At 37.1% G+C, this 17,532-nt stretch overlaps 3 protein-coding genes across 5 annotated transcripts in view; 2 read left to right on the plus strand and 1 right to left on the minus strand.

The window, feature by feature from the left end:
• The window catches only part of LOC145518454 (olfactory receptor 2G3-like), a 181,865-nt gene that overhangs the window by 9,464 nt on the left and 154,869 nt on the right, over window positions 1-17,532 (minus strand). The gene's annotated exons all lie outside the window — the stretch shown is intronic.
• Window positions 4,910-5,842, plus strand: LOC145518473 (olfactory receptor 2G3-like). The gene has a single exon (XM_081523102.1). The coding sequence runs from the start codon at window positions 4,910-4,912 to the stop codon at window positions 5,840-5,842; it is 933 nt and encodes a 310-aa protein (XP_081379228.1).
• Window positions 12,187-13,119, plus strand: LOC145518049 (olfactory receptor 2G3-like). The gene has a single exon (XM_081521486.1). It carries the CDS (start codon window positions 12,187-12,189, stop codon window positions 13,117-13,119), a length of 933 nt encoding a protein of 310 aa, XP_081377612.1.

Here is a 17,532-nt window from a genome sequence, read left to right on the forward strand (position 1 = left end):
AAAAGTTTATAGAAGGAAAATTACAACATAGTCTACATATCAGTTGTTTCTAATGTTTACTATTATGTGAGTGTTAGTCGCTAAGATGCATCGGACTCTCTGAGACCCCATGGACTGTAGCCCATTGAGCACCTCTGTCCATGAGATTCTTCAGGCAATAATACTGGAGTGGATTGCCATTCCCTTCTCCAGGGGATCTTTCCAACCCAGGGACCGAACTCAGATCTCCTGCATTGCAGGCAGACTCTTGACCGCCTGAGCCACCAGGGAAGCACAACCTCATCAGAAACTTTTACAGACAATCCCAATACATGAACACTGTAGTTTTCAAATTAGATGCATATGTTTACATGTTATATTTTATCCATATATTTATAATTTTTGAAAAATATAAATTGTACCTGAATGGATTATTTTACACAAAACCTGATATACACCATATACTTGAGAGACAACTATAGAATAACATTGGCAATACTTTGAGAAGTGATAATACTGCTGTGTGTAGAGCATAATTCCTTTTTGATACAAAGGCTTTATTTTTTTTAATAAATTTATTCATTTTAATTGGAGGCTAAGTACTTTACAATATTGTAGTGGTTTTGCCATACATTGACATGAATCAGCCACAGGTGTACATGTGTTCCTCATTCTGAACCCCCCTCCCACCTCCCTCCCCATCCCATCCCTCTGAGTCATCCCAGTGAACCAGCCCTGAGCACCCTATATCATGCATGGAACTTGGACTGGCAATCTGTTTCACATATGATACATGTTTCAATGCCATTCTCCCAAATCATCCCACCCTCACCCTCTCCCACAGAGTCCAAAAGATTGTTCTATACATTTGTGTCTCTTTTGCTGTCTCGCATATAGGGTTATCGTTACTATGTTTCTAAATTCCATACATATGCGTTAGTATACTGTATCGATGTTGTTCTTTCTGGCTTACTTCACTCTGTATAATAGGCTCCAGCTTCATCCACCTCATTAGAACTGATTCAAATGTATTCTTTTTAATGGCTGAGTAATATTCCATTGTGTGTGTGTACCATGGCTTTCTTATCCATTCATCTGCTGATGGGCATCTAGGTTGCTTCCATGTCCTGGCTATTATAAACAGTGCTGCGATGAACATTGGGGTACACATGTCTCTGTCAATCCTGGTTTCCTCGGTGTGTATGCCCAGCAGTGGGATTGCTGGGTTGTATGGCAGTTCTATTCCCAGTTTTTTAAGGAATCTCCACACTGTTCTCTATAGTGGCTGTACTAGTTTGCATTCCCACCAACAGTGTAAGACGGTTCCCTTTTCTCCACACCCTCTCCAGCATTTATTGCTTGTAGACTTTTGGATAGCAGCCATTCTGACTGGTGTGAAATGGTACCTCATTGTGGTTTTGATTTGCATTTCTCTGATAATGAGTGATGTTGAGCATCTTTTCATGTGTTTGTTAGCCATCTGTATGTCCTCTTTGGAGAAGTGTCTGTTTAGTTCTTTGGCCCACTTTTTGATTGGGTCATTTATTTTTCTGGAATTGAGCTGCAGGAGTTGCTTGTACATTTTTGAGATTAATTGTTTGTCCGTTGCTTCATTTGCTATTATTTTCTCCCGTTCTAAAGGCTGTCTTTTCACCTTGCTTATAGTTTCCTTCATTGTGCAAAAGCTTTTAAGTTTAATTAGGTCCCATTTGTTTATTTTTGCTTTTATTTCCATTACTCTGGGAGGTGGGTCATGGAGGATCCTGCTGTGATTTATGTCAGAGAGTGTTTTGCCTATGTTTTCCTCTAGGAGTTTTATAGTTTCTGGTCTTACATTTAGATCTTTAATCCATTTTGAGTTTATTTTTGTGTATGGTGTTAGAAAATGTTCTGGTTTGATTCTTTTACACGTGGTTGACCAGTTTTCCCACAAAGGCTTTATTTTTAACCATTCCTTAAAAGATTCTGTGGCATGCATGTGTACAAAACTGAGGTTCTCTAACAAAAACTTTAATGAATTAAAATTTTAATGAGGAATGAATGAGAAGTTTAGGTTAACAGAAAAACACTACTATATGGTACTATAAAGTAAATTAAAAAGGATATTGAATATCAGTCCCTGTAGAGCACATAGACTGATATTCAATAACTGGTAATAATCTATAATGGAAAAGAATATTAAAAGAAAGTAGATGTACATATATATTATATATGAGGCTTCCCAGGGTGGCTCAGCGGTAAAGAATCTGCCTATCAATATAGGAGACATGAGTTCAATCTTTGGGTCAGGAAGATCCCCTGGAGAAGGAAATGGCAACCCATTCCAGTATTCTTGCCTGGAAAATCCCAGGGTCAGAGGAGCCTGGTGGACATTAGTCCATGATGTTGCAAAAGAGTTGGACACAACTTAACAACTAAACATCATAAATCATATATAAATATATATTAAAAATACAAGAATATATAAACTATATATGTATAAAGTTGGATCAATTTGATGTACACCTGAAATTAACACATTGTAACTCAACTATACTTCAATAAAAAATCTAAATAATACTGACACAATATTACCTAGCTATATTTAATTGTATGTAATAGAAAGTAGGTGAAACAGGCTCTGCAAACTTTATTATGTGTAGAACTAAAGGATGTTCTCACAGACTGGAACTTCATTGGTCCTTTCTATCTGTTATCCAGTATACTATGACAACTTGAAAGTGTCTATTTTGAATACCTTTACAGCAAAATGCCTGTGTACATGCACGCATGTGTTTACAAGGTATTATGCAATTAATTGTCTTCCACTGACAACAGAAGCACAAGTCTCTGTGGCTAGTCTCTTTCCAGGGGCCTCTCTCTCTCTCTAATATAGTGATGGGAAATTACCTGGGAAGAAAAACTCAAGAAATTTGTGCTGAGTAAACAAGCTAACCATCATCCATCTGAAGAGAGCTTCAGATTAGAGGGGCTGAGATTACAGGAGCATGAGATAACAGGAGAGACTGAGTTTACTGCCCACATGGGGTTCCTCCATTGCCTGTCCTAGATCTGTGATCATGATTGAACTTTTCATCAAAACCCCCAAGAACCTCCACCCTGGATTGCCATTCTTTTCAGAAGGTAGAAATTACTCTCTATTGTTTTCAGAAAAAAGGGGAAGTGCTCGCTTTGGCAGCCCATATACTCAAAAAAAAAAAAAAAGCAGAAAAAAGGAAAATTCATTTTAAAAGTTGAAGAAATCTAGAGCTACTTGCCTTCAGCATTGAACGGAAGTAGTTTTTTTAATGTGCAACCCAACATTGACTAATGATGAATAATTGACTACCTTCTCCTCTTTGCAGATGTAAATCTCCGTATTCTCACCTTGATTAACAACAGGAATATGAAAGAGAGAACAGGTTCAGTGTGGTCTGTTTGGAAAATATTGGTTATTCTTGCAACATAAATGCACAAGGAAAAAATTGTGAAAATGTAGAATTACATCAAGCAAAGTGAGGCCACTCATGTGCTGACTTTTTTCTAGGAGTCATTGAATATTTCAACAATACAGTTATTTTCTTCTTTACTGAATAGTAGAGTCAAAGTTAGCCAGAAGAGGTCAATGTCAATTTTAGTGTATCTAGTGTTAATTTAATTCAGGGTTTTTATTTTCCCACCAAAATGCATGGGCAGATAGACAGATGCTAACAAATGTGACCACCAGGGTCAGTTACTTTCTTTTGCTCTAATTCTGGAAAAACAATCATACTCTACTCAAAATACATGATAGTTTTGTCTTAGCAAAAATTCAAAATTTAGCTAATTTTTACCTTGGATGCCAATAAGCCACTTATTCTCTCTAAACTGGATTATGCAATAATTGCCTGAGAGTTGCTGTAATGGCCAAGGGTTCTTAGAAGTAAGTTTTATTTTCTAGTGGAGATATTTAAGGGAAAATCAGAAATTTTCAATGGAGGGTTTATTGTTGTTTTTTATTACTTTGTTTTTAAGGAATTTGTTTAGATTTGATATCACGAGTAAATGACTGCAACCGCTTTGAAGATCTCTGAACTGACCATTCAGGACCACAAATTTTCATAACTATATCTCTTAATCTTTTCAAGTTAATAGTTAAAAACACACGGGTAAGTTCTACATAATTTACTTTTAACAAAGTCAACACATTGTACTGGGTGGCTGAATTCGTATACTCTTGTAATAAAATGACATTAAAGTATGTGAACTGAGGGGCTACTAGGGGCAAGAGTTTGCTATTTTAGGGACTGTAAAGTAGATTTTTCTAGACAGTAGTATTTACAAAGTTGTCAGACTAGTGACTCAATTAGGGAGATCACAGAAGTTTCCTTTAACACTATTATCAGGTTAGTAATTATTTGCTTCACAGAAAAAGAATGAATATTAATGATAACCATATCTAACACTTGCAATGTGAAAATTCTAAGTCTTCTTAATTTGTCTTTAGGTCTCCAGTTCTGTGTACCTTTTTAGACTCTTGCTCTCTCAATGTATTTTTCAACTTATCTTTTATATCTATTATCTATCATGTATCCATATGTATAAACATCATCTTTCCTTAAATTTCTTTGGTTTTCACACTATGCACATTAATGGCCTGTATATTTTATCTTCAGAGAATTTGGGATATTTCTCAAACCTGCTTTTGTATATGTTCTAATTCTATTTTATATTTATATATTTTTTAAGCATTGGGTGTTTTCATGACGTTGTATATTTCTTTCTGTATAACAAGTCAACACGTTACATTTTTTATTTTGCACGATTTTATTTTGCCTGTTCTCTATATAAAAATCAGTTTCAAAATGTTCACTTTACTCAGTTAGTTATTTTTCCTTTGACTTTAATATCTGATTTTCTTCCCACAGGAAGGAAATAGAAATGACCAAGAATGGTGACTCACCATTAAGCAATGAAAGGAAAAAATGCTAGCACTCCGGCAGGTTTCATCCTACTGGGCTTCTCTGACCAGCCCCACCTGGAGATGGTTCTCCTTCTTGTCGTCTCTATCATATACATGCTGACACTGATGGGGAACACAGCGATCATACTGGTCTCGTACTTTAACCCCAAACTCCACACACCCATGTATTTCTTCCTTTCCAATCTCTCCTTCCTGGACCTCTGTTTCACTACCAGTGTTGTCCCACAAATGCTTTGGAATCTCAAGGGGCCTGACAAGACCATTAGCTACACTGGTTGTGTAATCCAGCTGTATGTTGCTTTGGGGCTGGGCTCCACGGAGTGTGTCCTGCTGACTGTTATGGCCTATGACCGCTTCAGTGCTATCTGTCGACCCCTCCACTATGGAGTTATCATGCACCCAAAGCTGCTCCAGCAACTAGCAGCTCTGGCCTGGATCAGTGGCTTTGTGGGGTCCACGGTTCAGACCATTCTTGTTTTCCAGTTGCCTCTCTGCAGCCATCACATGGTGGATGACTTCACGTGTGAGGAGCCTGCCCTGATTAAGATTGCCTGTGTGAACACAACCTTCCTGGAAAATGAGCTCTCCATAGCTTGTGTCCTCTATGTGGTGATACCTCTGGGGCTTATTCTGGTCTCCTATGGCTGCATTGTTAGGAGTGTGCTGAAGATAAAATCCACTGAAGGCAGGAAGAAAGCATTTGGGACTTGTGGGTCCCACCTAATTGTTGTGGTTTTGTTTTTCGGGACTCTAACTTCCATTTACATCCAACCCAAAAGCAAATACACACAGAATTACAGTAAATTCCTCACCCTCTTCTACACTGTAGTGACACCCTCACTTAATCCTTTGATCTACACTTTGAGAAACAAAGAAGCTAAATGGGCACTAAGAAGGTTGCTGAGAAGAGACCCAAGTTAGGGAGAAATGTGAAATATCCTCATACAATCCCTCAGATATTAAGGACTTTTAGCATCATCTAATTTTGGTTTTTCCTTTTGTTTGTAAAGATCACAGCTAAATCTCCTAAATAAAATGTATGAAATTTTCTTTCAATGACATCCTGAAGTTGCCTACTCTAAATCCTTCTCATATTCCTTTCCAGAAATGTTATGTCTCTTTTTTCTTTTGGCTGTTTTCTAAAGATTCTATGAATAAAAAATAAATATTTGTAGTGGTACATATGTATATGTATTATAATTTTAAAAATCCTGGAGTTATTGCTCTAGTGATTAACTAATGGCAGGGCAGATATGTTCATGACAGATCTATTTTCTCATCACAGAAGTAATTACCTGCCTCATAGACATAGAACTTTCTTGAGAACTTTCTATTGTTCTTCAGATCTCTCATTCAATAGTTACACAGGCCGTAACTTTCTGTCCATAGTTTACATACAAGCATAAAGGTCCACTGGAAAACCTACAATTACCTAACAGTTTTTCTTTTGGGGGGATTATTGGTTCTTGTTCATTTACTAGAGGCATCTGGGACTAAATATATCCAGGGATTTTTCTGATCTCTTTGACCCACAGAGAAAGCTTCCAAGAGATATGAGCCATGAGACTGAGTATTTCTCATTTATACATCTCTTGTCCTCACATAATGGCTCTCAATCTCTTTTGATCAATTCTTTAACTCTGTATCTGGAATCTAAGCAAATATGCATTAGAATTTTAAAGTATTGTCATTTAATCTAAATATCTGTATTTGTCACAATATATAGATTTCTTTACCAAAACATGTCTTTGGCCTCCTATATGTTATTCACTTTTATGGATATCATAACTTTATAAAATAATTCTCTTCATATTGAATATAAAGTTTTATCTATTCTAATAACATACTTTAAAATCTTGGTAATATGTTCAGTTTAAAAATATTGACCTTATTTTACCCATATCCACATAGTTGTTTGTTTATAAAATATTATCAATAGTTTTTTGGCTTTAATTCTAGCGCCTGCTTAGATATACTTGCAACATGCTATGGTTTTATAAACGTAGTCTGTTTTTTTCTTAAATAGGGATTTCTCTGGTGGTCCAGTGGTTAAGACTGCGTGCTTCCAAAGCAGGAGGCATGGTTTGATCCCTGGTTGGGGAACTAATTTCCCATATGCTGTGTGCTGCTGCCAAAAAACTAATTCTTTTAATAGAGATTAAATCCTAGGAATCATTTTAACAAAGATAAATAATTCTACCTGGATATATTAAGAAGTTGAATAAATTAGTAAAGAAAAGCAGCTACATTGGAGAAGAAAATAAATGATCTAGTCAGAAAGCATTGATAAGATTAACAAGTGGTGTCTAAGTAAACTTTCTATATCTTTGTTCATAAGATAAAATTTTATTGACATTAATAATTAAAACTAGTTATATTTAAATCAAATTACTTCACTGATTGATTAGGACAGGTAAATGCTTACTAAGCAATAAGATTACTGAAATCATTTAAAATCTTATAATTTTAAGCATACAATAAAATTTTAAAAGCTATTGAAAATGATATCCTTATGGCCACACTATGATAGAACATTAATACTTTCCATATATTCTTTTTGTATGTAGTAGACTAATTTAAAAAATAAGATAAGTCTATAAGAAGTTGCACTGTAAAGAATACAGAAAAAACATATCATGTGAATATTAGCCCAAAAAGAATGCTGGCATGATTTTACTAGTATCAGAAAGGTTAGCCTTTAAGGGAAGAACTATTATTAGGAATAAGGGGAGACATTGCATAATGTAAACTATTTAGTTAACTTGAAAGTTATAATAATCTTAAATTAATATGCTTTCTATCAAGTAACTTCAAAATATAAAGCAAAACCTAACATGTAAGAAAGGAAATGGGCAAATTCACAGCCAGAATTGGATGGATAACTGGTAGAAAAGATATACAAACATAAATGAATAAGGATATAGAAAATATGAAGAGCACAGCAAAAATTACAAAATTAATATAGTGAAAACACTGAAGGTGTAAAAACGTACAAAAATTTTTCAGGCACACACAGGACATTTATAAAACATTGACCATATGTTGAATAATAAATGAATACATTTCAGAAGTTTAAAAGCGTAAGAGTATTTTGTCTAAAAAAAATTAAATGAGGCCAGAAATCAGTAACACAGAGAAGAAAGTTTTAGTGCTCTTAATTTGTAAAAATTTCAAATAATGGAAAATGGATATAGAATAATTTAAAATAAACCCATGTATGTTAACAAGAACTTTAAAATTATCAATATCATGCCAAATTTTGTTTCATCTATTTAGTCAACTAATCTTTCCTGCCTAACTTCTCCTTTTCCCTCTGCACAGGTTTGTCCTGGCAAGTTCTGAAATTGCGCTTATCAAGCTAGAGGCACAGAGGAAGATGCACAAGATGGAAAGCAGGGACTCAGCTCACCCAGATCCCCACTGCAAGGTCTCAGACGGGAACAGGCTGAAGCTCAGGAAACACAGAAGCTTTACATGTAAATTAAGTGTCTCTCGACAGTGGACATTTTAATTACTAATGTGAAAATACTTCATTACTAAAAGTGGACACTTTTACCATTTGTAAATAACCAAAAAGATTACAGCACACTCTGAAGCTATAAACCAGGACCAAGGAAAGAACTGCTACGTGGTACAGGCAAGATGAATAAAGAAATAAAAATATTGTTGTGTTTTAACCACACCCCATGAGTAATCTCACCGTTAATATATCTGTGAGTAAACATGGACTGAGTTTTGCTAGGTGCGTGCCAGGTACTCTGCCAAGTATGTTACGTGTGGTACCTCGCTTATAGCCTACCACCCTAGGAACTTGAAACTGTTATTCCACTCACTGTAGTTTTGAAAACTTTACCTTCTAGAAGTTCGATAACTTGCCCTGGGAATTAGAACCTAAGTTAGTCTGAATCTGGAGTCCCATGACCTTATCAAATATGAAATACTCTCCTCGAGATCATAGGAAGTCCTACCTCCTTAGCATAATATATATCAGTCCCTTTGTGATATGGTCCTTTTTTAAATCTTCCAAGTGTATTTCTTGTCATTTCCTAACATACTCTCTTATAATAGAGTACTTGAATTCCCTAAAAGATCCCCTTTTCTCATATTTTTATTAATTAGCCCATGAAAGACACATTTGCGAAATATGAGATTTAAGTTGGACTTTGAAAAGTAGATGTGGTGTAATTTCCATAAATTTAATGAAAGGAAAAAATATTTGGAAACTGCTGGGTGTGTACTGATTGAACATAAGATGAATATTGTGAAAGATAAGAGTAATTATATGGAGAATCATATTTGGTGCTATTTAGACTCTTACTCGGTGTTAAAAAAGAAACAAAAGACCCCAAATGGAGGCAGCTGCTCTCAGACCACTTCAGCAAACCAAGACCAAGTCCCTAATTTAAATACAACCTCTCCAAGGAATGAAGTCTTAATCAGTCTGCAATTTTCTAGTCAGCACCAGTGAGGTAATCTGACACACAGACCCAGACCATCCCTCACATACATGCACGTGACCTAAGCCTGAAACATTCTACTCTTTCCCCTAGGGCAGAAGCCTAGAAATTCCTCCTGTTTTGTATAGCTGGTAAGTGGGATGCTGCCAATTCATGACTCTTTCAATAAAACTAATTAGATCTTCAAAATTACTAGGTTGAATTTTTGGATAGACAACTTCAGTATATGAACTTTATTTTCAAATTATATTTATAATTATGCATGTATAATACATGCAAGTATTATTCTATACATATACTTATACCATTGTAAAAATACTGCACCCAGGGAATCATTTCACACAAAGCAGAATGTACAGCATGTGTTTTAAAAGCAACTATAAAAAAATGCCAATTCTTGAAGAAGTAATAACAATGCTATGTGTGTAGCAATACATCTTTTCTGATATGAAAACTTTATTTTTAGCCACTTCATAGAAGAGTTCATGAATTTGCAATAGTCTCTCCCCTTTTATACTAGATACTAGACTCCACTTCTTCCCCAACATTTCTTATTACCCAGTCTATAGATCTATTTTTGGATCTTCATTAATTGTGTATAAACTTCAAGCACATATTTCCAGATGTATGCATATCTCCATATTATGTTCAAAAATGAGTTTAACTAATAAAAATTTTAATGAATTAATTTCAAATATAAATCTTTTAAGATAATATCTAAATAACATTGACAATTTTGCACATGAGTGTTTAGAAGGTGGTGTGTAATTGACTGTCTTCCAGCGCAACAGAAGCACACGTCTCCGTGGCTCTTCTCTCTCCAGGGACCTGTCTCCCTCTCTAATATAACGATGGGAAGTTGCCTGGGAAGAACTCCAGATGTGTGTGCAGAGTGAGCAAGCTATCCATCTGAAGAGACCTGAGCCATGAGATTACAGGAAATAGGGAGCCAACAATCTGCACACATGGGGTTCCTCCACTGCTTGTCCTAGATCTGTGATCATGACTGAACTTTTCATCAAAATCCCCAATAATCTCCACAGCTGGTTTGTCCTTCTTTCTGGAAAGTAGTACTTTGCTGTTTAGGGGGCGGGGGGGGGGAGAAAAACAATTTTAAAAGTTGAGGAAATCCAGAGCAACTTGCCTTTAGCAGTGAACAAAAGCAGTTTTTCATGTATAAACTGACATTTATTCTTAACTATGGAATACTTCCCAGCTTCATCTCTTTGCAGATATAAATCCCTTTATCCTCATGTTGACTAAGAACAGAAATGTGAAAGGGAGTGAGACCAGTTTGTGTGGTGTCTGCTTGGAAATTGTTGGTTTTTCTTGTAACATAAACACACAAGAAAAAATTGTGACATTGTAGAGTTACATCAAGCAAAGAGAGGCCACTCATGTGCTGTCTTTTCCCCAGGAGATGTTGGATCTTTCAAAAGCACAGTTGTTTTACACTTTACTGAATAATAGAGGAAATTTAGCCAGGTAAGGTCAATGTCAATTTTGGTGCATCATAACACTCAGGGTTTTAATTTTACCACCAAAATGCATGGGCAGATAGAAAAATGCTAACCAATGTGACCACCAAGATCAGTTTCTTTCTTTTGCTATAATTCTGGAAATAATAATTATCCTCTATGCAAAACACACGAGAGTTTTGTCTTGGCCAAAATTTAAAATGCAACCGATTATTACTATGGATGCCAAAGAAAATAAGCCACTTATTCTCTCTAAACTGGACTGTGCAATAATTGCTTGAGAGGTGGTATAAAGGTGAAGGATTCTTAGAAGTAAGTTTAATTTCCTTGCTAGGATACTTAAGGGGAGATCAGTAATTGTCATTGGATGGTTTTGTTGTTTATTCGTTTGTTTTTAAGCAACTTGTTTAGATTCGATCTCGAAGATAAAAGACTGCACCTGTTTTGAAGACTTCAAAATTGACCATTTGGAAGTACAAATTTTCATACCTGTGTTTCTTAATCTTTGTAAGTTAATAGTGTAAAGACACCGATAAATTCAACATAACTTACTTTAGGGAAGGTCACTGGATTGCATTAGTGGCTGAATTCTTGTACTCTTGTAACAAAACTACACTAAAGCATGTGAACTATTCATGTCATATAGGGTAGAGATTATTGGGGATTGTAAACAGAATTTCCTAGAGAGCATACTCATAAAATAGCAGACCTGTGACTCAAATGGGGAGATTTCAGAAGTTTTCCTCCACACTTATTAGATCAGTAATTATTTGCTTCACAGAAAAACAATGAATATTAATGATAATTATCTCTAACCCTTCATTTTTGAAAATTCTAACAATTCCTATTTTGTTCCATGTTTTGAATTCTATATGCCTTGTTCCTCAGGCTCTTGCTCACTCAATATGTTTGTCAATATTTTTCTTTTATAGCTATCATCTATCATGTATGTATATGTGTAATAATCATCTTACTTTCCATTTCTTTGGGTTGTCACACTATGCACATCGATGGCCCATGTATTTTGTCTTCAGAGAATTTGGGATACTTCTCACATCTGTTCTGGATTATTCTCTGATGTCTATTCTATGTTTATGTATTTCCTTGCAATGCATTTGGTGTTTTCAGATTCTGTGTATCTCTTTGTAACAAGACAACCTATTATACTATTTATTTTGCAAAATTTTACTGTTATTTCTCCATATAAAAAAATCAGTGTCAAAGTGCTCATTTTACTTAGTTTGTTATCTTTTTTTGGTTATGATATCTGACTTTCTTTCCCACAGGAAGAAAATAGGAATGACCAAGAATGGTGACTTACAATTAAGCAATGAAAGGAAAAAATGCGAGCACTCCGGCAGGTTTCATCCTACTGGGCTTCTCTGACCAGCCCCACCTGGAGATGGTTTTCCTTCTCGTTGTCTCTATTGTATACATTCTGACACTGACGGGGAACACAGCAATCATACTAGTCTCATACTTTAACCCCAAACTCCACACACCCATGTATTTCTTCCTCTCCAATCTCTCCTTCCTGGACCTCTGTTTCACCACCAGTGTTGTCCCACAAATGCTTTGGAATCTCAAGGGGCCTGACAAGACCATTAGCTACACTGGTTGTGTGATCCAGCTGTATGTTGCTTTGGGGCTGGGCTCCACGGAGTGTGTCCTGCTGACTGTTATGGCCTATGACTGCTTCAGTGCTATCTGTCGACCCCTCCACTATGGAGTTATCATGCACCCAAAGCTGCTCCAGCAACTAGCAGCTCTGGCCTGGATCAGTGGCTTTGTGGGGTCCACAGTTCAGACCATTCTTGTTTTCCAGTTGCCTCTCTGCAGCCATCACATGGTGAATGACTTCATGTGTGAGGAGCCTGCCCTGATTAAGATTGCCTGTGTGAACACAACCTTCCTGGAAAATGAGCTCTCCATAGCTTGTGTCCTCTATGTGGTGATACCTCTGGGGCTTATTCTGGTCTCCTATGGCTGCATTGTTAGGAGTGTGCTGAAGATAAAATCCACTGAAGGCAGGAAGAAAGCATTTGGGACTTGTGGGTCCCACCTAATTGTTGTGGTTTTGTTTTTCGGGACTCTAACTTCCATTTACATCCAACCCAAAAGCAAATACACACAGAATTACAGTAAATTCCTCACCCTCTTCTACACTGTAGTGACACCCTCACTTAATCCTCTGATCTACACTTTGAGAAACAAAGAAGCTACGTGGGCACTAAGAAGGTTAGTGGGAAGAGATTCAAGCTAAGAAGAAATGTGAGCTATCCTCACACAGTCCCTCAGAAGCTGGGAACTTTTAACATCATTTACTTCTCCTTTCACTATGAGGATCACAGCTAAATCTTCTGAATAAAATGGTGTGAAATTTTCTTTCAATGACAGCTTGAAGTTACCAATTCTAAATTCTTCTTATTCTCTTCTCAGAAATGTTGTGTCTCTTTTTTTCAGCTATTTTGTAAAGATTCTATGAATAAATAATATTTATATTATGTGCATATGTATTTGTATTATGCTTTCATAAGTATGGAGTTCTGCTCTAGTGATTAACTAATGACAGATACTCATTAATGATGATACTGTTATGACAGATCTGTTTTCTCATCACAGAAGAAATCTTCTGCCTCATCGTGGTAGAGCTCACATCATAGCTGCAGATATGGGAGTTTCCTGAGATCTTCCTATTGCTCTCCAGGTCTCACACTCAATAGTTCCTAGGCCGTATGTGTTCTACGTACAGTTTATATGAAAATGAAAAGGTTCACTGAAAGAGCCACAATTATCTAACAGTTTTTCTTATTTGGAGAATTGTTGATTCCAGTTCATTCACTAGAGGAATCTGGGATTAAGTACACCTGGGATTTTTCAGATTTCCTCTACCCACAGGAAAAGCTTCCAAGGGCTATGAGCCATGAGATGGGTATTTCTCTTTCATACATGTCTTGTCAGCATAAAATACCTCTCAATCTCTTTTGATCAATTATTCAGCTTTATATCTGGAATCTACGTAAATATGCAAATAGAGCTTTAAGTACTGTCATTAAATGTGAATATTTAATTTGACAAAGAGATATCTTTACAAACAATGTCTTTTGTCTCTTATACGTTATTCACTTTTATAGATAATACAATTTTATAGACTTTTCAAAATTGTTTTCCCTCATATTGAATATAACATTTTTATCTGTTCCAATAACATTCTTTAAAATATTGACTTTTTCCATATATTCACAGTGGTTATTTATTTATAAAATATTATCAAGATCCTTCAGTCAGTGGAATTCAGTTCAGTTACTCAGTTGTGTCCGACTCCTTGCAACTCCATGGACTACAGCACGCCAGGCCTCCCCGTCCATCACCAACTCCCAGAGTTTACTCAAACTCATGTCCATTGAGTCGGTGATGCCATCCAACCATCTCATCCTCTGTCGTCCCCTTCTCCTCCCACTTTCAATCTTTCCCAGCATCAGGGTCTTTTCAAATGAGTCAGTTCTTCACATCAGGTGGCCAAAGTATTGGAGTTTTAGCTTCAACATCAGTCCTTCCAATGAATATTCAGGACTGATTTCCTTTAGGATGGACTGAGTGGATCTCCCTGCAGTCCAAGGGACTCTCAGGAGTCTTCTCCAACCCCACAGTTCAAAAGCATCAATTCTTCGGCGCTCAGCTCTCTTTATACTCCAACTCTCACATCCATTCATGACTACTGGAAAAAACATAGCTTTGACTAGGTGGACCTTTGTCAGCAGAGTAATGTCTCTGCTTTTTAATATGCTCTCTAGGTTTGTCATAGCTTTTCTCCCAAGAAGCAAGTGTCTGTTAATTTCATGGCTGTAGTCACCATCTGCAGTGATATTGGAGCCCAGAAAAATACAGTCTGTCACTATTTCCACTGTTTCCCCATCTATTTGCCATGAAGTGATGGGACCAGATGCCATGATCTTAGTTTTCTGAATGTTGAGCTTTAAGCCAACTTTTTCACTCTCCTCTCTGACTTTCATCAAGAGGATCTTTAGTTCTTCTTTGCTTTCTGCCGTAAGGGTGGTGTCATCTGCATATCTGAGGTTAATGATATTTCTCCTGGCCATCTTGATTCCATCTTGTGCTTCATCCAGCCTAGCATTTCTCATGATATATTCTGCATATAAGTTAAATAAGCAGAGTGACAATATACAGCCTTGACGTACTCCTTTAGCTATTTGGAGCCAGTCTGTTGTTCCATGTCCAGTTCTAACTGTTGCTTCCTGACCTGCATACAGATTTCTCAAGAGGCAGGTCAGATGGTCTGGTATTCCCATCTCTTTAAGAATTTTCCAGAGTTTGTTGTGGTCTACACAATCAAAGGCTTTGGCATAGTCAATAAAGCAGAAGTAGATATTTTTCTGGAACCCTCTTGCTTTTTCGATTATCCAACAGATGTTGGCAATTTGATCTCTGGTTCCACTGACTTTTCTAAATCCAGCTTGAATATTTGGAAGCTCATAGTTCACATACTGTTGAAGCCTGGCTTGGAGAGTTTTGAGCATTATTTTACTAGTATGTGAGATGAGTGCAATTGTGTCGTAGTTTGAGCATTCTTTGACATTGCCTTTCTTTGGGATTGGAATGAAAACTGACTTTTTCCAGTTCTGCAGCCACTGCTGTGTTTTCCAAATTTGCTGGCATACTGAGGGCAGCACTTTCACAGCATCATCTTTCAGGATTTGAAACAGCTCAACTGGAATTCCATCACCTCCACTAGTTTTGTTCATAGTGATGCTTCCTAAGCTCCACTTGACTTCACATTCCAGGATGTCTGGCTCTAGGTTGGTGATCACATCATTGTGATTACCTGGGTCATGAAGATCTTTTTGTATATTTATTCTGTGTATTCTTGCCCCCTCTTCTTAATATCTTCTGCTTCTGTTAGGTCCACACCATTTCTGTCCTTTATTGCGCCCATCTTTGCATAAAATGTTCCCTTGGTATCTCTAATATTCTTGAAGATATCTCTCCTTGCTATTCTTTGGAACTCTGCATTCAAATGGGTATATCTTTGCTTTTCTCGTTTGCCTTTCACTTCTCATCATCAGGATCATCTAGATCCTTACTGGCTTTAATTCTAGAGCCTGGTTAGGCATGCTTGCAACATGTGATTCTTTTATAAGTGTGGCTTTTGAATATATTTAATAGAAGGTAATCCTAAGGAATCATTTTAACAAAGATAAGAAACTCTAGCTGAATATAATACAAAGTTAAATGGAACAGTCAAAAAATATTCAACCATATTGGAGAAGAAAAATGTGATGAAGTCAGAAGCCATTGATAATGTTCAGTTCAGTTCAGTCACTCAGTCGTGTCCGACTCTTTGCGACCCCATGAATTGCAGCACGCCAGGCCTCTCTGTCCATCACCAACTCCCGGAGTCTACCCAAACCCATGTCCATCAAGTCGGTTATGCCATCCAACCATCTCATCCTCTGTCGTCCCCTTCTCCTCCTGCCCCCAATCCTACCCAGCATTAGGGTCTTTTCCAATGAGTCAACCCTTCACATGAGGTGGCCAAAGTATTGGAGCTTCAGCTTCAACATCAGTCCTTCCAATGAACACCCAGGACTGATCTCCTTTAGGATGGACTGGTTGGATCTCCTTGCAGTCCAAGGGACTCTCAAGAGTCTTCTCCAACACCACAGTTCAAAAGCATCAATTCTTCGGTGCTCAGCTTTCTTCACTGTCCAACTCTCACATCCATACATGACCACTGGAAAAACCATAGCCTTGACTAGACGCACTTTTGTTGGCAGAGTAATGTCTCTGCTTTTAAATATGGTATCTAGGTTGGCCATAACCTTCCTTCCAAGGAGTAAGTGTCTTTTAATTTCATGGCTGCAATCACCATCAGCAGTGATTTTGGAGTCCAAAAAAATTAAGTCTGACACTGTTTCCACTGTTTCCCCATCTATTTCCCATGAAGTGATGGGACCAGATGCCATGATCTTAGTTTTCTGAACGTTGAGCTTTAAGCCAACTTTTTCACTCTCCTCTTTCACCTTCATCAAGAGGCTCTTTAGTTCTTCTTCACTTTCTGCCATAAGGGTGGTGTCATCCGCATATCTGAGGTTATTGATATTTCTCCTGGCAATCTTGATTCCAGCTTGTGTTTCTTCCAGCCCAGTGTTTCTCATGATGTACTCTGCATATAAGTTAAATAAGCGGGGTGACAATATACAGCCTTGACGTACTCCTTTTCCTATTTGGAAGCAGTCTGTTGTTCCATGTCCAGTTCTAACTGTTGCTTCCTGACCTGCATACAGGTTTCTCAAGAGACAGGTCAGATGGTCTGGTATTCCCATCTCTCTCAGAATTTTCCACAGTTTATTGTGATCCACACAGTCAAAGGCTTTGGCATAGTCAACTAAAGTGTTATCTCTGTAAACTGTATTTCTCTATTCATAAGACCAACTTTGGTTAGTATTAATTTGCGACCCTATGGACTGTAGCCTGTCAGGCTCCTTTGTCTATGGAATTCTCCAGGAAAGAATACTGGTGTGGGTAGCCTTTCCCTTCTCCAGAGAATCTTCCCAACCAGGGAGTGAACCCAGGTCTCCTGCATTGCAGCCAGATTCTTTACTGTCTGAGCCGCCAGGGAATCCCAATAATTATTATTGTAGCAATATTCAAAATA

Source organism: Giraffa tippelskirchi, chromosome 8 (genome assembly GCF_054371585.1).
Source record: "Giraffa tippelskirchi isolate mGirTip1 chromosome 8, T2T-mGirTip1v1.2.pri, whole genome shotgun sequence".
NCBI lineage: Eukaryota > Metazoa > Chordata > Mammalia > Artiodactyla > Giraffidae > Giraffa > Giraffa tippelskirchi.

Bases quoted from the DNA above. Each gene is read 5' to 3' on its own strand.
- LOC145518473 (XM_081523102.1), top strand. From the start codon at position 4,910: ATGAAAGGAAAAAATGCTAGCACTCCGGCAGGTTTCATCCTACTGGGC.
- LOC145518049 (XM_081521486.1), top strand. From the start codon at position 12,187: ATGAAAGGAAAAAATGCGAGCACTCCGGCAGGTTTCATCCTACTGGGC.